Here is a 25,469-nt window from a genome sequence, read left to right on the forward strand (position 1 = left end):
ATGATAAAATTTCCATTCCATATGATGATCTGTGTGGTTCATTAAAAATAGTTTTCCGTATTTCAAAGAATGAGACAATATATTTTGGAAGATTAGACTGTTACAGGGTCAGTTAGAATTTGCTGATAACATTCTACAGTATGTATACATGTATGTGTGTGTATGTATGTTTCTGGGTGTATGTACATATACATACATATATCTGTAGTAATGAGAGAATTGTATAAAACCCAGTGCAACTCACTATTATATGTTGCTGCTTGGGGAATGTGAATACTTATCAGTTTGTAGGAAATAATGTAAATTTTCAACATCACCCTCCCTCAGTTTCTGCACATGCAGTCTGGGAACTGGATGCTCCACAGATGTGTGCTTCCACCTGTGGACTGGAGAAAAAGACAGATCAATCCTTCAGAGTGTATTAGATTAATCAAGGCAGATTGTATTTTACTGTGCAGAGAAATGTGATTGCATCCTGCTTTTCTCCTGAGTATAGAAGGTGACTCAGACATAAGGAGAGGAAAGCAGAAAAGCCAAAGTGCAAGTAGCAGCATCTCTAAATACTGCTGCCTGCTAGTGGAACCACAAGGTTCCAGAAGGAAAGCAGTAGGATCGAGGGAAGTTGCCCCTGCCAACTCCAATGCTCTCATTCTGGACAGACATTGGATTGTAACACACCAGACGATGCGGCAGGTTAATTGTTTTCTGGCTAACAAGATTAATAAAAATATTTCCTATTCTACAGTGTCTGTTTTGTGAGGATCTCAAAGAACTCCATAGATGTTATGGTATGAACCCTCACAATGCCTCTCTAGATTAGGAAATTGTGACTATTAGCAACATATTTTGAACACAGAGAGCCAAAATGCTGAGGGCCTAGCTCATCATGACTCCCAGTCTTGGATCATGTATCGTTCCAGTGAAAAATTCTCAGGAACAAGGGATAATGAGAGAAAAAATTAAACACCTGCGCATCCTGAAATACCGTTGTTGAAGATACCAACCAATTCCCATGCACACGGCAAGCGACAAGAACCCACAGTTCCTAGAAATAAACTTTGGCCATCCAAATAAGAGTGCCTTCTCAGAGAAATTTGTTGAAAATTTTCTATGGTAGCGGCAGAGTCCCTGAAGAGATTTGGTCTAGAAAGGTTTTTTGATGGTTGTTATGGGACACAACTGCCTGAAACAGTTGCATGAGTGCAAGAGACCAGGAGATGGGCTCAGCATTTCTTTGGATGATTATTGTCCAGATAATACAGTCTAGCAGAGGGCCTGTGATATTTGTCAGTCAGAATAAGGGAAGGCTCTGATGTCAAATGGTCTGGAAAACAGCACAGCACAACACCTGCAGAAGGTATTTGAATGAAAAGCTTCCATACTTGCACCTGGTCCAGTAGCTTCCTTATTCATGAACTGAACATTTAAACAAAGACTGTCACTTGGGACAAATGGCCATGTAAATGGAGAGGAGTATTCACTTACTCATGGCCTCACATGGTCACCTCTGCTCCATGGGCTCTGCCACCTCAAGTCTTCAAGACTTTAGGGTGGACTCTCCTCTCCCACACTGTTCACATGCCCCCTGCTTGCAGAGGGGATGATTCCAGATTTGTCTGGGCCAAGAGGAGAATAAAAGAGATTCAGAACCTCAGCAGAGACTGCCTCTCTATTAGCCACATGTGTTTCTGTTCTCTTCAAGTCAACCATGAAACTTTAGATGACAGGGAGGTCACCAAGGGGAATATTTTCACAAGGAATTGCCTTTTAAGAAATATCCAGTGGCTCAGCTGAGGAGCCCGGAGGGTAGTCAGGGGAGAGGAGTGTCCACGAAGGTAAGGAGCCAGGATATGAGCTGTGAGCTCTGGAGAGGCTTTTCCTTTCTTGTCCCCAGGTCATGATCTGCCACAGTGAGTCATAAAGATATCTAGATGTCACCCAGAGACATTCAGCCCAAGGTTGCACAATAATAAACCTGACAATCTGAACCATGGAGACAATTATTTGTTCCTTCACAGCTCAGTTTCCGTCAAATAAAGCCCCAGTATTTCTCTCAGATGGAATCTTTCTGAACACAGTCTCTACTGGGTGGGGCAGAAGTCAGCCCATGAACTAGGACCAGCAATGCCAGGACTGTCTGGGAAAGACAAATACCTTGGATCTCTTTTGAAAACTGAAGCACAGTGAAAGCCAATCTGTCTATCCCTCTGAGGTCTATCTCTAAATCCTTCCTGGGGAAGACAGTACACTTCCATTGCCTACCTTGCACCAGAAGAATTAGGTGCGCATCATCAGCCTCCACAGGAGAGTCAAGCTCAGAAGAACCTGCAGTCATTTTATGCTACAGAAGTAGAGTGTGGAACTGGGGACCATCAGGCTATTTGAGGTGATGGTGAAGGACAGAGTTAATTTAAATGGAATTCAGTGAAGAGTCATGTAGAAAAAGTGTTGTGGAAATGTAGCACATGAAGAGAGAACTGTTATATGGGAATGTATTACAACCTGAAGTCAGTGCTCATCGGATCTTGCGGAGGGAGCATGCTTGTCATTTGGAACAGCAACATGAGTGCCTGTATGTGATGGGGCTATGAGTATGCACTATGGTATGAGAATGTTGCAGAGAGTCCAGCATTAATGCTGTTGTAGTGTTTGGTCTGGCTGGCCTTCGAAACCCCTGAGACCCTTTCCTGGCCACAGAAGTATGTTCTAGTGTGAGTTGGTGCCACAAAATTTGATAAGAACAGATATAAAAGGAAAAAAAAAAAAAAAAAAAAAAAGAAAAGAAAGAAACACAAATCAACCAAAAAAAGCCCCAGAGCAAATCCCAACCCACCCAGAAAGCTGAAGATAAAACCTTCACACATTCTGGACCCATGAGTCTATTTTTAAAAGATTTCACAGATATACAGTATCTAATTAGCATTATATCAGATATACAACATGCCCATTTAATACAATTATGCTGGATATATAATTTGTTTGCATGAAATGGGACTGCCTATGTGGCTAGGACTGGAACTCAATGGAATTGGTATTTGGATGGCTTTTTGCTTTTTGGGGTCATTACGTGGTGAGACGAGCATGGAAAATCACCGACCTGCTTTTTGGTATAGTGACACAGTTAGCTTAGTGTTTCTGCTAAGGGCTAGAAAAAGATTTGCTACATATGGAGTTCTAGGTTGTAACTGAATGGAGGAAACATGCCCAGAAACAGGGAGACTGAGCCAATGGAAAATGCCAACAGGAAGGGAAACTTCTGAGGAGAAATCCAGGCTCAGTGAAATAGATGGTAGCCTTGCCTGGAAGGAGCTTCAGCAGAGTCAGGACTTTTAGCACAGGTTAGCAGCGCAAAGCTGAACAAATTCTGGAGCTTTAGATTCTGCAGTGGCAAGAAGCTGAAGGAACAGAAATCCTGTTCCTCCTTCCTATTTACATGTCGTAGACACCAAGATACTAGAATGAGTGGGGAAAGAGTCTAACAAGCATTTCAGCATATTTGTGCTTATTGAACACATCGACCCCACTACTTCCTACACTGAGAGAGCAGGCGATTTGTAGGCACTAGTATATTTTTATCTTATGAGTATATTTAATATAAACTAAAACTTCATTTCTCAGCTAGGCTATTCTTGTCCCTAGATCTGCCAGTCCCCTAGGAAAGTCCGCCCTTGAATTCACTCCAAGGGTGAGGAAGAACGGATATATGGGTGCTGGCTGATATTGAATGATCTAGAGGCGACCCCCAGCTGTCAAAATCTTAACTAATTGCTACAGAAAGGTCAAACATCAGGAGTGGCATGAGAGATGGCAACAGGGCCCCTTCCTGTGAGAATGGGGTGCTGCATTTCCTTCTCCCTGTCATGGGCTGCATGAGAGTGGTTCTGCTTGTAGCAATTGAAAAGTCTTAAATTCATAAAAACAATGAGATAGTGCAGGTGAGCCCTTGGAAGGAGCCATCTACTACTATGGCTTTCTTTGACAGAAACTGATGCATGTTAGGAAATATCCTCATTATCCCTCACTATCATCTGTTTGTTTGCTTAGGTTCTTCTTATGTCACTAATGTAGGGGTGGCTTTAAAAATAATGTGGATGGAACTGTTTGAGAAGTCATTTCAGACACTGAGTTATTAGAGGTTATCTTGGCCTATAAGGCCACTGCAGTGTAGGGTGCTGTGACCACCCCAGTCCTTAGTGAAAAATCTACATGCACAGGGTCATATCAAACAGTCACCTCTGTTTTGCTCGCTGTGCGGTAGTGATGGTGGTGTCCTGGAATATAATGCAGTTGTTCTACTGTGTTATGCCGCCGGGAGGCAAACGCTTGACGCTTGGCAGAAGTTGGGTTCATACCTAAGGTATTGTAAAAGTTATTTGAGGCACTAGGATGGGAGTGCATTTTTGTCATCCTGTAGCGATCCAAGACAGGTGTTGAAACAAAGACGTCTGTGTGTGACAAGGCCCGTGACATAGACTGCTCTGGGTACCCTGAACGCTCCGGAGAGAGCAGGGGGTCTTGGGAGTGGAGGCGCTCTGCGGACAGAAGCTGTTCGTCTGAGAGGATCCGTTCATAGGACATGCTAAACTCCTCGGGCATGATCCTCTCAGGGGACAGCACCCTGTCCTGGGACATGGCCCTGATGGGCCGGCGGGGCCTATCCCTGTGGTTGGTCTGTTGCGACATTTTGATGACGTTGATAGGGAGTGTGCCTCTGGCTGCCAGGTCAGGCAGGTGTCTCCTCCTCATGTAATATTCATCAGCCTCTTTGTCAGCTGCGGAAAAAGAAAGGAAACCAGTTAAAAATGCCAGAGCTTTGTCCCAGGGAAAAGGGGGATGTGTGCTGCTTTGGCACAGCCTTCTGGTGAAACCCAAAGACCACGCAGCAGCAGCTGAAATGTCATGGGCAGCCACGTCAGTGTGCTGCCTGTTGGAGAGGCGCTGACCCTGTGCGGGTTGTGTGGACATGTGTTTATGGCACACAGACACAGTTTATAATTACATATAGACAAGTGTAAGTCCCTGTTTGATGTGTCACACCATCTTGCAACATGACACAGTCAACACCATATACTGCTGAGTCCAGATCACAGTATCACATGATTAACAGGAACAGTGAGTTTTGGAGAAATTATCCAATATCACCTTCACAGAGTGCTTTTAAAAAAGCATATGGAATGTGACTTGGGCCAGGCAAATTCCCTGTCTGGGGAAACTCATGCTTTGTTTCTGGTCTCAGATGTGAATTCCCTGTGCAACTCATGAGCGATTTTGTCATATTTTTAATTATAAGTTTTAGCTACTATTTTTACATATTTATATTTGTGATCACAAGGCAGCTCTAGCAGTTCATGAGATGTTCTCTCTGAGACACTGAATCATCTGCTTGAGATTTCATTTACCCTGTTTTTCAGATACTTTGATTGCTGTTATAGCAATCTGCTATTATAGCAGATCACACACACACACACACACACACACACACCCTCCTCCTTCCCTCTCCCTCCTTTTTGGGCTTTTAGACAATTGTCTCAGACTCGGAGGGTAGATCAACTACTGTAGGTATATCCCAATGTAATGCTTTAATCCTAGAGCAAAACAACTTGCAATTTGAAGAAAATGTTCTACAGTCATTTCAGATGAAACAATCTCATCTCAGGCGCCTGGAAAACAGGAGTCATGATCCTGCTGATCCTCAAACTCTTGTGCCTTTAAAATCACCTTCTAAGATTGAGAAGCTCCAGGATAATTCTACATGGGCATAGTAATTTTAGACAGTTTTATTCTATAAAATGGTCATAGACAGACTTGCATGCATTTAGTGTGCATGGACTTGTGATGATGCACAAGGCTGGATGCAGAATAGGCACTGAGCAATTAGTGCTCTGGCACCTGGCCTCTGCTTTGGATGAGATGTTTCATTGGACTGGCCCAAGTGACTCTAAACAGATGTAATTAAAACAGAGAACATCCCAAACAGAGATGTACTTGGATGCTCACACTTGGCTGTGGTAATTACAGCAGAAGCTAAACCAGTTTAAGTGAGGTTTACAGTGCTTTCAATCTACTAGTGAAGTGATAGAATCAGCTGATTAAAAATGCCTTGTTCTTTGTTAATTTAGACAAAAACTGCAGCATAATTTACACTTTAAAAAGTTTTACCAATTAAGAGAATAAAAAATATACTTTTCTTCTCTCTTCCTTCTCTCTAAAAAGTTTAGAAGTCTTCATGACCTTTAATGGTACTGCCTAGTCCATTCAGAGACCTATTTCAGTTAAAGATGTTTCTAAGCTCATACAAGCCTTCTCCTTGCTGCTGTGAGACATGTAGGTATGTGTGTAGATGTTAGCACAGCTTTCCAGGGAACATTTTCAGGTACAGATAAACTTCACATATCCATTTCAAAGGGATCAAAGTTTCACCTGAAAAACAAACTAGTTTAAGCAGGCATCAGACAGATATTTAACAGGCTGTTGCCTCTGAAAAGTAGTGCCCATTCAATGCATGTTCTATGCATGTTAATGAAACAATCATGGAGCTTGTAGCTCAAGAAAAGGTAAAACATTCTGTATCATGCATGTGTCTGCACTAAGGTGTCCCTCTGCAACTGCAATGTATTTGCTATTTGAGTTTGTCTCTCCTGTTTTAATTAGTTTTAATATTTTCAAGCTACCTAGTCACTTGTGATGATTCCTTATCCAATACCAACTTGTTTAATATGCTTGAAAATATTAGCTGCTTTTCTTATTGACCTTTCTGACTTAGCTGGAAACAACAATTCCTTGGAATGCTGCACAGGTCATAATTATTTGATTGCTCTTGTTCAGCCACATGATCCCTACTCTCCATCCGCCACTGTTTTTCTTATGCATCAGGCTGCTAGGGCTGCCAGTGCAAAGCTGGCACAGGATATGCATGGCCCTCAGAGATCCTCCTAGCTGTCTACACAGGCAGCAATCCTAGATGGGTTTCAGGGCCCTCAAGTGAGTGCCAGGCATGTTAAGAACCATAGTACCCGAAAACTCACTGCTTACATGGGATCCAGTTCTGGCAGGCTCCAATGTGGCTGAGAACCTGCTTTCTAGTGCTCTATAGAGGTCCTGGGCATCTTCAGCCCCTTACTCTGGAAGGAGGAGTCATGGTACTGCTTCCTCAGTCAACTGTCAGCAGAAGTGAGTACCTGCCCATTGAATTAGCAGCATGGAAGTCCCTTCCACAAGCCTGCAGGAGCACATTCTCCAGGGAAACACAAGCACAGGCAACAGATATAGCTTGTCTGTTCTTTTGTTGTAAGACTTGCTTAGCTGAGTCTGCTGGAGTGCAATGCACTAGGCACCAGAAAATAGACTTATAATCTAGCATTGAGGTAGATATAGCTTACTAGACTGAATCTGGAGTCAGTGAGAGACTGGCACCTTCAGAGTTTCTCATAAGATGGAGATGTCTGTCCTTCACTGATTATAAAGACGCCTGGATGAAACAGAGAGGCAAGATGCCTGATTATTGGATGGATAAAGCAAGGTGAGAGGGATCTCACCTTATCCTTGCTGAGCCCTGTCTCCTCCTCTTAGGCAAGGAGATAGCAAGTAATACTTATTACTGGGTATGCCTTGATAATTTAGATGCTCTGAGAAGATACTGTCCTCCACTATTTTTCAACACTACCTGTGGGAAAATAAGTGAACTTTAGTTGTTTGGCAAGCATGAAGATACCCAGACTGCTAGGTGAAACTCATTAAGAAAAAAAAGAAGTCTTATGTTTGACTCAAATAAAAATATATATTTGTTAATGAGTATTTCACAACATGTATAGTTTAACTATGGAAGGGAGTACATTTAAAAATAAGTATTTTTAAATACGAAAAATCAAAACCTAATAATTCATTTGAAAAGCAAAGCATTTACATTTTTTTTCCAAATTTTATGTTGATTTTAGCTCCTTCATGTGGAATAGGAAAATGATATTGTTGGTATTTTGCAATGGAAGGGCTGGAAGTCAGGTGCCTAATTTCCTTTGGCTTTGAAGAAGCCTGGCTATAAGCATGTCGTTCTAGAGTTTCTGAGCATACACAGAGCTAAGGGACATGCTGAGTGCTTAGCACTTAATAGAGCTGAAACTGCATATTTAGTCACTTAAATAAATAACGTGAGGCAGCTGATTTGGCATTTATCAACTGCTTTGCTTAACCACTACTCTAAGTCTAACTGCTAAACTTAAGTCCTACTCTTGTGCCTTTACTCTTTCTCTTCCTCTATTCACTAAGGCCAAACCTAAACTACTACTACTACACTGAAGCCTGAATCTCTGTCCCCTTACCTCAACTCTTACCTTAGGTCTGAAGGTAATCCCTAGTCCTGATCCCTTGCCTTGATGTGCTAGACTGGGCTCTAACCCTCATCCCCACCCAAATCCAATCCTCTAGGCCACAAAACTAGCCCATATCCCAAAGTCTGAGCAGAAAGTCAAATTCCAACACAGAGCCATCACCCACAAGCTTTCTCTCATCCCACTAACTGCAAAGCTCAAACCTTCCGCTGATGCCTGAAGCCTAAGCCTTGACCTCCTCCATCAAAGCCTCTAACCATCTAGCCATTTTGCAAGCCTAGCTCAAAGGTGCTCAGCCCCTGGGAGGCAGAGAAGGGGCAGGGCCTGTGGAGTCTGTGAGTGAAAGCACATGGAGATGAGCTGAGAGTGGAGAGGCAGCTGGGAGGGAGCTTGTACAGGTGACTAAACTATGTCCACATCTGCCTTTGGTGAGTAGATGGATGATATTTCCCTGCAGTGGTGCAGGGATTGCCTTCTAGAGTGCTGTTGAAAACATACGGAGGTGAATGTCAGGGGTTAAGTTATAAAGACAGATAACAGTGTCACCTCTTCAGTCTCTCTGGTTGAGAACCTTTGGAAGCTCCACATACCTTCTATAGCTAATGGCCAACTCTCATATTCTTAGCTGTAAGATGGCCAGATATTCCCTGAATAGGGAAGGGGAACACACAGTTGGACAGGGCCACTAATTGTCCAGAGTATCAGGAACATCTTGAGAGAATGAGGCTAGCTCTACTCACTCATCACATGCTTGAAGAAATTTAAAACTATTGTGGGCTTGTCACCTTAACATAAATCTATTTTTGTCAGTTTTAGACAAATACCTTCAACTAAGAAATGGAGTACTGTAGTCAAATATATATTTCCTTCTGCTGTAAAGATCTGCTGAGGGGCAGGTTGGACAGACAGGGGCAGCCTCTTTTTATCTACTTGGTAAAATTTGCCAGACCCGATGGGTCAGACTGTTAAGGCACCACTTTAATAAGGTGTTGCCAAGGGCAGCGATTATATTGCCTCATTTGAGTGACATAATACTCAGTGTGAGTCAGGTGAACATTGTGGGAGTGAGCAGAATTGAGATTAATGTCGAAAATTGACATATATTTCCAAATGTTGCTGTGGAAAGGGTGAGAGTTTCGGTTAGCATTAATTTGTTTTAGTGAGATATATTTCTATTCTTAATATGGAGCTTGAGGATGTTTCACTGAGTATCTAAACACAATATGTAAAGCAAATAAATGAATCACAGTCTGGAAGAGATTCTAACCAATCATCTCCTGGATCATGACAGGAGCAAAAACTTCTGTTGTTCCTGGTAAACACTTCTCTAGTCTATTCCTAGTAAGGTCAAGAGACGGAGATCTTGACTCTGAAGGAAAAGTATGTATGCCAGGTAGTCCTGGGCATTATAAATCAATTACAAATGAAACAGTTGTTTTGGGGAATACCCAAGGGATATATTTTTATGCTATTTCAGCTGAGAAATGAAAAAAAAAATCACCTCAAAATGGGGAGGTTTTATAACTGTAGTATTATAATGCTATGATTTTAAGGGTTTCTCAGTATTTGACAGTATCACCAAAGCTGCTCAAGCACATGGACATTTTGTCATTGGGATGTGCGGTCAGGGACATGCTTATAGTTGGGAATGAGGGCTCCAACTGTCACGGGGAAAAAAAAAGCTCATTGGAGAAGAAGAATCATGTGCATGGCACACTGAACAGGGAGGATGTCAGGCTCCAAGCCAGAAAAATACTCATCTCTGTTCTGCAAAACATTTAAGCACATAAACACTTTCAAGCATATCAGATATATTTGCCCAGAAGTTAACCATGTATTTATGTCCCATGTTGAAGTGCCAGGCAGTGGGCTGAGATTTTTATGTGTCACATTTGTATTGCATTTCTTCTTCTGAAAAATCCTCCACATGGGGATATGCTGCGGACAGTCCAAAGGCTATTCTGTCACTTCACTTTGTGTTAACTTAGCTGGCTAAATCGGCAATGTAGATTTTATATAGACTAAAGGAGAGACGTCTATTCCTCATGCCCAGCCACCTTCAATGAAGCTATTGCAACATCTAAGTTATTTCTCTGAATTAGACAATGTCTAATTCAATGTATCCAGAATATATCCATGGAAATGCATTATGAACCTAGTGCCTCAGTCAGAGAGAGCATTTTCCCTCGTAAGTATCACTGATGTGATGATCCCACCAAAACTGAAGAAAATTCTATGTGAGCATTCACCATCAGTAACAGTGATGGGCTGGAGCATTACAGAAAATGTGGCAGAATAATGTTATACATAAGAATATATAAAAAAATACATACTAACTAGTGTGAACAAGGCAATGAACAACATGTTGAGACATGAGATGTACACCATAGGTTGGTGAATGGCACAGATTAGGACTAGGTCAGGACATATACACCAAGAAACAGATCACAGCACTGTCAGAGGCAGGCAGATGTTGTGTTTTGACTGAAATGGGTGTTCCCAACCTTTTCAGCAGCTTTCTGTTGGTCTGAGTTTGTAATTTGGTTTCAGTTACATCTGTAGCTGGTAAGATATCTGCCCTCCACACATCGAGGTGAGCTCAGCTGTTCTGCAGCAGCCAGACTGGCTCATCTCGTCTCCAACAGAAAGAAAATGGATTCTTAGATGACTCTATCAGGACCAGATACAACACAGAGTTGTGGGAGGCAGCACAGCAAGGAGGTCAGTAAGTAAACAACCACAGATGCTCTCACAGTAATAAAGTGACTCCTTCTCTATACTCTTCCTTGATGGGAAGCGACAGCCAAGACAATGATAACCAGAGATGCCAAATTGGGCAGTACAATGAGAGAGAGAAGAATATTGCCTTAGCATCGTGCCCACTGCAGCTTACAAGCAAATGAGATACAACGGAAATGAAATGAGCTGACACCTACTTAGTCTCTTCAGAGAAGAATATTTACTTGGGTTTGTCTTGACTGCAGACTCATATGATGGTGGGAGGTGAGAGAGGTTCTGGAAGGACCGCGAGAAGGATAGATCGTAGGGTTCGGTGGCAGAAGTGAGGATGTTGTTCATCCGTGGCTTGTCTGAAAAAGAAAAAAAAAAGAAAAAATATGTCCATAAAGTGCACCAAAAACAGGTGAGAAAGATGAGCATTTCCTGCTAGCCTGGCTAGGGAGAAGAGCTGTGTCTGGGACAGCCTTAGTAGCAGGTTCTTGGACTTAATTCAAACTGGCACTGGCAGATCATTGAAAAATGGAACCTGTGGCTTTGTTTCCCTTAGTGTCCACAGCAATTATGGATAAAGGCAAACCATTACCTTGAAAGCCCAGCAACCTACCAGGCTTACTCTCAGTGGGAGGGTAGGCCTGGCAGACTAAGTGACCTCGCTTATTGTGGAGGGATCCATCACCACAACACGACCTTACCCCCATAGCAGTCTGCCATGGACAGCTCAGATAACAGCATCCACCTTTTGTTAGATGAGTTGTGCCTTCCCTACCATTAAAGCTATAGGAAAGCATTTATGAGGAAATTTCAAATGTGACTATAATCATAGTACTCTTTTGTCATTTTAGATATCTGCTTAGTGCTCTGAATCTGGATGTTCCTCAGCAAAACCAGGTCCGTGGCCCCAAGGAGCCTGTTGGGCTCTAGAACCAGCCAGGGTTCCCCTGTACACTTGAAAGTATGAAGTGGAGCAGTGGAGGGCATGTCTGGGTCCAATTAGAAAATGACGCAAGTTTTGGAGTGATTTCTGAGGCAGGAAATGAAGGACAGTCCATGTGCAGCAGAGGATACCCCCCCACTAGTTATTTTTTCTTTGTTGGTCACAGAAGGAGTCTCAGACCAGTGCCCAAAATGCCCTGTGTCTGGAGGCAAATGCTGAGAGCATGGCCAATAAAGACCAGCTCTGGGCCTGGATGTTAAAAGCCAAGTCCAGGTAATCTATAGAATTTTATTGGCATTCAAATCATACCCCTTTGCCACAAATTGAATAGGGAATGGTCTTTCATCATCTGAGCTAAGCAACAGAGGCCTGTTGAACTATAACATTTATCTTTCCCAGATGTGCAGACATTAACATAGTCAGAGATAAGAGTATTAAAAATAGCAGCAGCTTCAATGTTGAAAGTAAAGCTAGAACAGACTACAGGAAGCATGAAGGGTCTCTGTGGGGGCCAGCAGCCACAGCTATTGGGATAACATAGGGATGCACCTTAGCCAAAATCCACAATGCACCTCTATGCTAAGGAGATCCCCTACCCTTTGGCCAGTGTCTGCCCACGCAGTTACCTACCCAAGGCAGAACAGCAAGGAGGAGGGCCTGTATGCCCAATCTGCATGCAGCCTTGCAATAGCACCTGGCTCCATTACTGGGACACAGGGTCATCCTGGATATGATAGATGTCTCACACATACTTCCTTATGCAAGTCTGCTGTGGTTCTGCCTTGTCCACGGGACTGTGCGGAACATTATAGGACTGACTTAACACAAACGGGGTTTTAGATCTCTACTGCACAGCTCAACTTAAGGACCAGGATGAATAGAGCTAGTGATCAGTATCATCAAGAGGAAGTTACTTGACTTTTGACCAGGAACAACCAGGCTACAAAACTGTGGATTTCACAAGAAAACCTTCCAGAATGTTTAAGCTTTGGGTGTGCACATTCCCTGTTGTGCACCCCTCTGAAGTGTGCTCATGAAAAGCAGTGGAATGTGTGTTCATTTTTCATCCAGGTGCCTCAAGTCCCCATTTACCTCTTCTGACCCAGGAACTGTTATGGATTAAAGAGCAGTTTCTGCCCAAAAGTCACGGAGCAGCAGAGAAATTTCACCTTGACAAATTTGCTGGCTTTGTGCAGAGTGTCCAAACATCTGCCACCTTCCCTTATCTCTCAGCAAAATTTAAAACAAAATCCACCCAAGTAGAGCACAGTTCTTTCCTCAGGCCCTTTTATAGACCTGAGGTACAAATTGGACTGTTTATTTGCTTCGTAAGGAGCAAAACGTTTTGCTGGAGTTAATCTCCTCCTCTCTGTCCTGTCCTGATCAGCTGCCTGCCTCCATACGTGCAGCCTGATGGAGTCTTGTTTGCATTAGAGAGTAGGACTTCTCCTTCCATTCATAATGCTCATATTTCACAAACTTCCTCGGAGTTCTCTGTTGCCTAGAAGTCTACCTTGCAATCATCACATGTATCTGCATGTGTGGAGGCAGAGCTGCCTCCACAACCTTCCCCCCATTGTAATTTCCCCCTAGATATTTTATACTTTCTGTCGCCTATGCCTCACTTTGTACACATTTCTACACCAAAGAGAAGCTGAGACTGTCTCGTCTTCCTGCGGAAACCTGTTCACTCTTGCCCAAAGCCAGTTTGCTCAGAGTCCTCCCCTGCAGCTCGCTGCAGAATCACACCCCTTGTACTCAATTCAGAGGCCTAAGTGCAGGCATCTAGAGCCCCTCTGGGTATGGCAGAGTATCCAGGAATTCCACACAGGGCTGGATGAAGTGATGAGGGACCTATCAGAGACCTGAGCCATTCATATTTGGGGACTTGAATTATGGCCACCAGGTCAAACCAAGCCAATACTTGTTCCCTTCCTGCTCATGTTGCCTATTGCTGATTCCATTTACTCTACTGCTCCATGAGCCTCCTTATGACGCAGCCTCCTGTGGAACAAAATGCACCAATGCACTCATACGTAAGAACTATGTCTGGGGGATGCCTGTGAGCAGAAGATCTGCATGCACTCTCCTTCAGTGCCAGCCTGACTCCAGGCTGGGATGTCCCATTCTGTGTCATCCTGCACTGCTGCCAGCACAACAAGGTGAGGACAAAGGAAATGGCTCAGTCACCGGTAGAGGCTGCAGCTACACTACACTCTTCATCAAGAACATGTGTACCATCCTCTGGGCTCAATAACCATGGACAGCCAGTGTAAGCCACTTGGCAGGAAAAGGAAAGTACAGCTCTCTAGGAGCACATCTTTCTTGTGCCAGTTCTAAGAAATTATGAGGCACTTTCTTATGGATATAAGGAATGGTGAAAATTTCCTCTTAACAATGCAGTAACCATGCTGGTTATTAAATGCTTCTTTCCTATTGCTTGTGTATGTCTTCACATTCCTGAAATAGTGTTATTACATAGTAAAAAGAACATAAGCCCAAGTGGGCATATAGCTAATGTATCATCTCTCTAAGAACATTATTTTCTTACTGATGACTTCAATACCTGCCTAATAGACTAACTGTAGGATTAGGAAGTGCATCATATGCATCAGGGCACTGGAAACAATGCATTAGATATTATCTGGTATGCAGAAACTATATCAGCACTGAAACTATGTCCCCACTTCTATTTGTGCTTGTGTGGCAAGGACCCTGGGGTAACATGGTAACATCTCTTTGCAGATTTCTCAGCCAGAACCTGTATCTAATCTCCATTTTTGCATGGAGGCTTGGATGAGCTGAAATAAGCCTGGTCATATGTATGGAATTCGTGTTCAGTGCCAGAGTAGGAGCATTAATTGAGTGCTTGCGTGAGGTGTGTGAAATTAAGTGCCACACATTTATCTGATGGGCATGTACAGAATCAGTACATCTTACTGCTTTTTCCATCTACTCAGTCAGGAACAGACTGTAAGGATTCTAGTAAATGAGAGGTCACCTTGAAATCCACTACCCATCATTCAGCAAAATAAGGGATAAACTGAAATGACTAAAGATAACTTCAGATGGCTTTTGCATAATGTAGTTTGAGGGCAAGATCAGGGAACTGAGAGGCTCTAGTAAGAAGAAATATCTTGTGCAATTTATTTACTGGGACCAGCTAAGCAGAAATTCCTTTGTCCTTCTTCACTCCTGCAATGTATTTGAGTCACATGTTTCCCTGGTCTCACTTGTTAGTGGTGTTTATTGGCATCTGTAGCAGCTGCTGGACTTAATGGTACAGTCTTCCTATTTGCCACAACACACCTGAAGTAGCACACTGCTCCATGCCCCAGTATTCCCACTCACTCTAGTCCAGCTCTACATTCTGGACTATGGTAGACACCCACTGGAAAATGGACAAAGTCCCATGGTTATTGGGATTACCTTTAAAAGTCAATATTCATCCACATTTACCTCACCTCCATCCTGTAGCCACACTCCATTTTATCCCTCTCTGACACATCATGCTTTCTGGCCACAATTTGCAAAGGTTTTTGCAGAGGACCATGGAAGAAATGAAACTCATCACATCGCATAGCACACAACAGAGATGAGAACATCATCCATACGTCATTTTGTTAACGGAGAATGTTTCTAAATTCTCTTTGCTATGGCCTCAAAGTAATCATACCGTTTTTACAAAAAAAAAAAATGTAGCATCTTAAAATTATGGCAGTCTCTCTAGAGAGGGCTCAGCTCTGCAACATTTCTTAATTTCACTGGTGCATTGCGCATCAATGGTTTCATAGTGCTCCTGCTGCATTGACTCAGCCACTGACAGGGATGGTGGCATGGCACAGCACTGCCAAATACACAAAGCTGTGCAGCATAGGCATCGTTACTTTGGGAAGGGAGCAAACATCTCTGTGGAGAAAGGCTTACCCTCTGCAGCTGTCATCTCTTTCTGGACATCCACCAAAAAAGAACCATGCATGTATCTTGATCCATAGGCCAGATTTGTTAAGCCAGTCCAAATTCTACTCCATTCCCAGAAGAACCAGTGGGTTCATGCTGAAGGCAAAGAATGGATCCCCTCTACTATATCGGCTAGGAGGTGTTTTGGTGGGGTGTGATGCACTGCTGTAGCCCCAGTCATTGGAACCCCTGTGCTTCTGCTGCAGAATTACCTTCTGCTGCAGGAGTAGATGTGAAGCTGGTGAGGGACAAGGTGAGGAGGTGAGGAGGAGGACATCAGGGTGAGGAGATAGTGGCCCTGGAATAGACTGGACGCTAATGACAATGCCAGAGAGCATTGCACCTAAGGAATCATGAGCAATCCCTGTACTGATGGACTGGCAGGGGAACATTTCCTACCTCACCTTGTCAGGGGCCATGGCCCTGACTTGGCATGTCATCACATAAATGTTAGGGGGCTGTGGTACTTTCTCTCCATCACTGGGGACTACAATTAGTGATTCCTGCTGAGGGGACACCCTCAGCTCACTCCTCCACCTCGTGCTTGCATTCATTTTGTAATCCATTAAGGATGGAAAGTCACTCCTAGCTGAGGGAGAGCCTCATTCCACTGGTAGTGTTTCATAGTCTGTCTGCAACCACAGGACTAGGAAGCAGGCTCAAGAGTTTTAAAGCTAGAGACTTGTGCAATGGAGACCAGACCTAAGTTCTTCATGAAGTATCTTGCCTGTTCCCATTCTTTGAAGATAGTTTCTGTTTCAGTGTGCTTACATGAGGTATGGAACTATCCATGTACAAAGGCAGGAGCAGACGATACCCAAGATAAAACAGTGAATTAATGGCGAAGTTTTAAACAAAGCTCTAGTGGCAAAAGGGATGTGCTCCATATTTGCATTTGAGTCTGCACATATGTTGTGTGAATTTTGCAAGACTTTTCAACAGATGCCTTCTCATTCACCCAGAGAAAGCAAACAATGTCACCTAGGAGAAGCTGATACAACCAAGCCTTCTGCTGCTCAGCTTCAGCTCATCATAGCTTCAGTCCTCTGTCAAAGCACATGCTGCTCCCTCAGCACTGCCTTCTGCTCAGTCATTTGAAGCCTCAGACACAAAGTCTTCTCCAATTCTCATACAAGCTCTTACAAAAGAATACTTTCCTCAGGAAAATATGGTAGCAGCTGATGATGTTTGGTAGCCTAGTGTGCCAAGTCTTAGTATCTCCTCAGCCATCCTGGAAATGACATATGATTGCAGGCACAGAACTGACATTTTCAGACTAGAAATACAATTTACAATGTATATCTTCAGCTTTTTCAGAGGGTATATGTGTGTTTTCATACTTCTGATGTTACAAACACTGTTACTGAGTCTTTTACATTTCTTACGAAGAATTTTAGAGAGGGATTCATACATTTCAGGTCAGATTGTCTATGATGTAAATCAGCAGCTCTCCAGTGAACAGCATCTCTCATTTACATGATCTGGAGATGTGAGATTTAAAATCCACTTAATGAAAAAAGTAAATATATAAATAAATAAAAACCCTCTCTTGCATGTCAGGAGAGCTCTAGGATTAGGTAATTCATGGTTTATTGCTGAGAATTGAACCACAATCTGAAAGGATAAAAAGTAACCATGAAGTACCTCAGCACACTGCAAGATGATGTCTCCATATGCTACCATATGGATACACAGCACCATAATATACCTGAATCGTATCACTCTGAGTCCCTTGACATGAAGATGTTTCTGTGTTTTACAGGGCATGCATGGTTACATACTACAACACAGAATGAAAGGAATAATGTAGCTAATTAACATCAGAGGGCAAATTTCAGAAAGTAGAATAGTATTGAGCAATTGTAAGAAAAGATATATTCGTATTTCTTCAGGTTACTTGCCTTTTCATGGGAATGTAAAAAAAGAAAGATAGAAAGAAAACAAACATGGCTCTGGAATCAGAACAGCCAGCATATGGAACTGTGTAGAGCTGGGATTAGGACTCATTGCTGCTGAACTATGCATTTGAAAAATGTCAATTTGTTAACTCCTTCCAACTCCGAGAGTACCTCATGCTCAAAGCTTGCACTCCAAGAAGGAGAAGCTGACTCAAAACCAGAAATAGATCAATTCAAAAAGACAAATACATTGGTCCTGGCAGAAGGTTAGGTAGGTGAATAACTTCATAGTGGCTCCAGTTGCTGAGAGACACGAACGATACATCACAGGTCCCGTGGGCCATGTGGGACTCTCCCTTTTAGGGACTATGTGAGGCTCAAGGCTCTGAGGCAAGCTGGAGATGCTGCAGGGAACTTCACAATATTCTGGAAAGGAAGTCTTCCTTCTGGTTGAATCATAGGTAGTTCCACACTAATAGCACTTCTAGCAATGTGAATGGAAAAGAAACATTTGTCTCAGTAATTTTACATACCCCACTTTTTCAGATGCTATGAGATTTGACCTCCAGAAATTTTTGTCTTTTCTCACCAGTCTCACATTCATTTGGGATAAATATACTGCTTCTCTTTGTTTATGGTTCAAGGTCTTCTACTTCTGTAAGAGGAATCTGAGGCCAATGTGAGAGCTATTCTGTCTATGCTGGCCCTTTATTTAACATCTGTATTATCACAGATAATAGCTCCTCAGGTTTCTCCAACAGGAGGCAGGGTAAGAATGGAGGCTCAGTTACACAATAAAATTGTAGTCCATGAACTTCCAGTGCTTTATTCCTGATGGCCATTTCCTGGCTGAAACATGGACAAGGGTTGCTTGTCAACATTCATCTGCAAAGCAAAGACTCCATGCTCAGCAGATGGGTTGCATACAGAGTTAGGACCCTGTTTTAACTCCTCTAACGTACAGACTGTAAAAAGACTTTCTTTTTTTCTTTTTTTTTTTGTCCAAAGCCATAAAGTAGTTAGTCTTTAAAGAAAAGAACAGTTGTTGTAGTGCCGAATTCTCTAAAGACCATTGTCACTCAAGTCTTCTATCCATTTTTAGACAGAGGACAGGTCACTGCCCTGTATACCATTAACTAAGGGAAGGTCAGTGCACACATGCCATTGGAGGCCAGGCACATATCTCAAGTATGTCCATGGCCACATGATGGCCTGCAGAAGAGACTTTGAAAACTTTGAAATCCTACTCTGTGACACTTGGCAGTTCTCTGGGTACTGATGGAGCATACTGCATCCCCCCCCCCCCCCCCCCGCTCCCAGGGCTTATGTATCCTCTGTGCCGAAGGTGATTCTGCACCATAGGATGTTCCTAGCAAGTGCTCAGATAAATACTGGTAAATACAGGTCCTGATCCATGGAAGACTTTATTCCAGCCTGCCCTGTGCTTGTGTAACTGGAGCTGCAGTACACTGAAGCCCTTCCCTGTGCATTTCACTTTGCAAAGCTGGTTTGCAAAGTAGCTGAATCATGGATTACCACTGGTACCCCCATCAAAAGTGGCAACTTGTACGGATCAAAAAGCTGGCACTATGTTGTCCAGTCCTCCTAGATTACCTGGTTCATTTCTCTTCCCACTTTCATTAATGCCTTGCTGCTTTGCAAAAAGAACAGTGTACATAATAATGTGTCTATTTGTTCTGTAGGTTATATTCTGGAGATCTGATTATCTTTTAATTTCCTCACATATATTTCTACTGGGGATAAATCTAATTTAAACAGTCCTTAATTGTTCTGATTTTGTAAACAGTGTCTTAAACACAATAGACACAAAACTCTCAACAAATTGCTGGAGGAGATGTGACAGTATAGGGAATCATTTTCATATCTTCTGGGATCATCCCAAATTGAAGCTTCTGGTCTGATGTTAGAAAATTGATGAAAGAATTATTTTGACAATGTATTTCCCCAAAGCCTTATTACTGTGTAGGAAAGAAGATGCCCTGAATTTCTAAAAGAAGGAACAAAGGATGGAAGGAAGGATGGACAGATGGATGGAAGAAAGAGAGGAAGAGGGAAAGACAGAGAAAAAGGAAGGAAGGAAAAAGAGGAAGGAAGGAAGATAAAGAAAGAAAAATAAAAAGAAAAATAAAAAGAACAAAAAAGATGAAAGAAAGAGAAAGAGAAAGAAAAAAGAGAAAGAAGAAAGAAAGAAAAAGAAAAACAAAAAGAGAAAGAAAGGAGGGAGAGATGGAGGAGAAAAGGAGGAGGGAATGTAGAAAGAAAAAACAAGAGAAAGAATGAGAGGAAGAGAGATTAAAAAAAGATACATGTGTACATACATAAGAATTTGTCTAACGTTCACATGGTTACAGCTATGAAATGAAATTTGCCTGCACCAGAGTAAACCCAGACATCATCTGTGGAAAAAATACTTGACCAAATTAAAATCTTGAAGTGAAGCCATTCACCACTTATACTGGTTTACTAAGTACTTTCAGAGATAATTACCGAATGCAATGAACTGATATAAAAAATATGATATGAACTTCCTACTAACTACATTATTTACCAATTTACTTGTTTACTTATGTAGATGCAAAAAAATGTTTATACAAGACTCTTGGTAATTTAACATAATTAAATAGGCACTAACCATAATGAGATTAAAGTTAAGCAGGAGTAAAAAAATAAAATAATAAGCTTTACAGAAATTGAGCCCAAGCAGACAGAATGTATTTCTGTTACAGCTAATGCTAAACTGCCTCAGTCCCTCTCTGTACCCTTAGCTTCTATATTTTTCATATTTTGTTTTTATAAGAAAATAGTTTTATGTGCTTATTTTGTGTAAAAGTTGAGTAACTATACATGATAGATTTATGTATCAAAGATGTACTTGCATTTGATATGCGAAATTTGACTGCACACAGAAACAAATACCTGAGCATTCACCTTTGCCTTCTACATACAAAATCACTACATCTTTCCAAAAATATAGCTATAGAAGTCTTTATTTAGAATTAAAAATCTGCAGTGGATATAAAACAAAACTCTAGAACTAACTAAACCGACATCAAACTTATGTCTCCAGTGGAATTGAGGTCTGAAGTATAACAGTGAAAGCAATGTTTATAGTGAGGCTTCCAAAGGAGTGCAGATATCTTTAAAATGGGGCATTTGGTGTCCTCAAGGTGAATTAGGTACATAAATAGACCTGCATCAGAAGAAAGCCAACCTTCTTTTGGATGCAGGAGACCCAAAGTAACTCTGGCTAGTTCAGAGCCATCAACAACAGCGGGAATGAAATCCTGGTATTGCAGACCACGCTTTGACAGACCCACTTGTCTGTGGTCATGCCTCTCAATCTTCACTAGAAATTGTCTTCCACAACTTATCATATTTTCCAAACACAGAAAATGTATTTCACCCTGCTGTGAACCCTCCCTGACAGACAGGCAGAGAGAAAAGGGACATTTTCTTCTAACTGTTAGCTGTGCTACAAACAGCACTACGCTAATTAAATGATGGCAGCCTGACAGAGCAGATTATACACAGTCTCGTCATTAATTAGTAGGCATTCCTTCCTGCATCAGAAAAATTCAGTGTAGCCATATCACTGATCTCACAGCTGCACAATCTACTGCTACGGGCTATATCCCTCGCGTTGTAAAGCTGTGTTCTGAGCCTGCGCCAGCAATCCCCTGAGCAGGTTGAAACAGAGGGTATAAGAGTTTCAGCTGTGGGAATCTGAGGTTGAACCTGGCCATAATTGACATCTAATTATTTTTGTTTGTTTTTGCTGACTCTTTCTAAGCATGGGTTGATCATATTTTCTTCTAATTTGTTTCTTTGAAGGTAAAATCCTGTGACAGTGATACAAAGCAGAGCATTTGTGCATGGTGCTGTTAGCTGCTACACATGCTCGTAGAGGGTCCAGCACAATGGTAGCTGACTGGGGCAGTAGAGAGGTCACAAACTGATGAGAACAGAGGTTTATCATTCATTGTCCACCTCAGCTGAATAAAGATAGAGTTGTCAGACAGAGCAGGTGAAGTATAGTGGGTTATTTCCCAGAAAGCTGTTTAGCAGAATAGCTGCTTCAGCACAACAGCACATCTGGATCACTCCTGCACACTAAGATCCTGTTGCTCTTTGTAGTAACAAAATCTTTGATCTTGGAGATGCCCTGACCAAAGAATCCCCAAGAGATTACTAAATCCACAGTGACCCCCAAAAGACTGAATAATGCGTAGGAAGACATGTTCTGGCTCCGCATCCAAGCAGGTGGGCACTGTGCTTCCTAAGAGCTTTGAAGGAAGAGACATGTTGGTGCATTTTGCTCTATCTTTGCAAAGGACTAGCCAATATAGAGAAGAGAAAGGGGAGTATGAAGGACTTGACTTTCATACTTTCTTCTAGATCAGGAGGTCCCTTGCAGAGTCCCATGTCCCATATCTGACATGGTTGGGTGGTAGTGAGCCTCCCCTGCTCAGTCCCAAGGTTACACAAGTCTAGGGACTCTAGTTTTGTAATGGGAATTACAGGAGAAGGTAAAGAACCTGTGGAGTTTTTAGGATGGTGGAAGATGGGAGACTGGAGCAGCTGAACTCCCATTCCGACAGGTATTCCAGTTTGCAACAACTCATGCTTCCTTTCATGTATCCCTGATGGGTGAGGCAGTCTTTTGGGGATGTTGTAGGAGGAACAATTCACGGGAGGAATTTTACAACTTTTCAAGATGAAGTTACATTCTGTGTTAGCAATTTTCTTTTTTTGTAGTGGCATGTCATCTGCATCCACTGCTGTGCTTGCTTTGTGGTGGTAACTTGAGAACATTTCTTTAACTATTTCACCTCACTTCAGAGTGAACACTGGTCACATGCAATGCGGGGCATGTCTGAGCATCACACAGGTTTCTTTCCCTTCTCCTGCTCTTTGTGGATGGTGCCACTGTGTGGTGAGTGCTAGAGACTGGGTAGGAAACAGAACTCACGAACACAATTTTCAGGAAGAGATGAGTAATGTTTACCAACAAATCTGCATAATCACACAGAAAATATATACAGGATATATTCCCTATCCCGGAAGGGAATTAAGTCTATGTCTTTGTTAATATATCTCAGAATTTCAGCAATAAATTATGAATGCTGAATACGCCTTTGATCTCTTATTTGAAAGGTCCAACTATTTTATGCTCACCAGGAAATGGATGGAGGGAGGGTGTCAAGAGGATGGGGACAAACTCTTTTCAGTTGTTTGTCCCGTGTGACAGGACAAGAGGCAATGGGCAAAAACTGAACCACAGGAAGATCGACCTGAATATGAGGAGGAATTTCTTCACTGTGAGAGTGACAGAGCACTGGAACAAGTTGCCCAGAGAGGTTGTGGAGTCTCCTTCCCTGGAGATATTCAAAACCTTCCTGGATGTAATCCTGTGCAACATGCTCTAGGTTACCCTGGTTGAGCAGGGAGGCTGGACTAGATGGTTTCCAGAGGTCCCTTCCAACCTTACCCGTTCTGTGATTCTGTGACCAGCAACAGCACACATGCATATCATGAATGTAAGTGTCCATGACCACATGGATAACTTAGGATCCAAATGTAACTCCTAATCATATAGCTATTTTCAGCCAGATCATTCAACCTGCTTTGAATAAGCAAACTATTAAGATGCAGAGTAGACATGAGAACAGAGGGAAAAATAAAGAAGTGGAATTCACTAACACAAGATCATGAATATGTCTGCTTTGATTTTGTCTCTCAGGTACATAAAAAAAAGAAGGTATCTGTCAGGTCCATAGAGAAATTTAACTGTTTTGAATCATGTTAGTACTTTGAATTATTGAATGTAACAGGGACCCTAGCAATGGACATAATGTAAAAACTTCTGGGCAGAGACACTAGCAAACTTGTCGCATCTGGCCCTCCTGGGATCCTAAAGATAAGGCAATACAATGCCAGTCTGATTAGTCTGTATCAGATTTTCTCCTCTTATCTTTTGTATAAAAAAGTAAATTAAAAAAAAAAAGTATTCTAAGTGGTGTTTGAGGCTGTCAATTAGTGTTCAGTACTATCACTAAAACTGGCTATTGCCAGTTTTAAAGCTGCCATTGCTTCTTCTGTGCTTTTGGGAGGTGGAAATAGTGTATATATACATACATACATAAATATATATATAGTCTTACAACTGAAAGATACTTGAAGGCTGAGGAGCAGCCTGACCCACCCTGTACGAAGGGGAAACACCAAAGATCTGAAGTGACCTTTTCAAGAGCAATTGTTCCCCCTCCCTCTTATACAACAAAGAACTGTGTAAGTTTCTATACAACCCACACAGCTTTCACAATAAATTAATTCCAGAATATTTATCAAATGTCATAACTAGAAGAGTATTAAATATAGAGATTCACAGCTACAGGAAGTGTGAATCAATGTATTATGATGAGATTTACTCATCACTTACCACTTCCCTGGAAGAAGGGAGGCTCCAGATGCAAATGTTGGACAAATATCTCACATTCACAAAATAAATAGTGCAGGGAAGAACAATGGAGGAGGCCAAGACAAGGTAGCAGATGAAGAGAGAAGCAGAGAGAACGAGGTACATTCAGAGGCTGGGCTGATTCTACAGAGGCAGGAGGAACAACTAGAGTGGCAATGGGTGATCTGGATTTGGAGGGGAAAGGAAACTTCCTTCAGGAAACTGAAGATGCTGATGGTTTGTCTGGGTAGTCTGTGATTGCTGCAATGTAGTGATTGACATTCTGCCAATGCTCAACTCTGCTAAGCTGGAGCCAAGGAAGTCAAAGGGAGGAAGGAGCTAAGGCAAAGCAGGGTGAGACTCAGAGGTAGAAGGGTTGGAAGGACAAGGCTGAACAGAGAGGAGTAAGGATTCTGGCCAAGAGGGAAATGAAAACACTTCTCGCATCCGGGATGAAAAAGTGGAAGCATAAGGGGGAAACGAAAGAGTATCTCTGAAAAGCAGATGAACTGTTGAAATTATTAGCCAAAGGATGACAGATGGATCCACAGGTTTACTAAGTCAAAAAGTGAGAGAGTTGGATAGAGAGGTGCCAATGAATGCATTGAACCACATATAGAGGTAAGACAAATAAAAATCCACATCTTCCATAATTCAACAAGAGGGATGTCAGCAGGAGGATTCAAACTTAAAAAACTATCTGGGTTTAAAGATCTCTTAATGCTTTTACCTATCCTGCATACTAGAAACTAGAGGGACATTGTACGGTGAGTTAGGGGCTTCAGTAGGTCATTCCAGCTAGATTCTAAGTGTGGCCTGGACAGCTTGGAGATAGCTGTGAAACTAAACTTGGGTCTTATATTGCAATGCCAAAAGCTCAGGAGATCTTACCCTACATTTACTGTCTTTCTAACCTGTCTTAATGCTGCACAGGTAGCACTATCTGTTGACTGGCTCAGCTAACAAGAAGGGCTTTTCTTTGGTTATCATTTTTACTGTTCTGGCCTAATAAATCTGACAGCAGCTTACTGATATGGAAATGAGAAAGGATCAACCAGACATGGGAAAACACAAAGTTGATAGGTAAAGTAAAAGACTAGGCCATATTTAATTGTATGCTGCATTGAAAAATATGG

General features: G+C 42.2%; 1 protein-coding gene across 1 annotated transcript in view; it reads right to left on the reverse strand.

Annotated features, from left to right (window-relative positions):
* Nucleotides 1–4,221: 4,221 nt before the first annotated feature.
* Nucleotides 4,222–25,469, reverse strand: part of SHISA6 (shisa family member 6) — a 249,510-nt gene continuing 228,262 nt past the window's right edge. The window contains exons 5-6 of the mRNA XM_062591839.1: nt 11,261–11,413; nt 4,222–4,772 (exon numbers count right to left, since the gene is read on the reverse strand). Of these exons, the coding sequence (XP_062447823.1) occupies nt 4,222–4,772; nt 11,261–11,413 (704 nt within the window). The remainder of the gene's footprint in view (nt 4,773–11,260; nt 11,414–25,469) is intronic.

Source organism: Rhea pennata, chromosome 19, assembly GCF_028389875.1.
Source record: "Rhea pennata isolate bPtePen1 chromosome 19, bPtePen1.pri, whole genome shotgun sequence".
In the NCBI taxonomy this organism is placed as follows: Eukaryota; Metazoa; Chordata; class Aves; order Rheiformes; family Rheidae; genus Rhea; species Rhea pennata.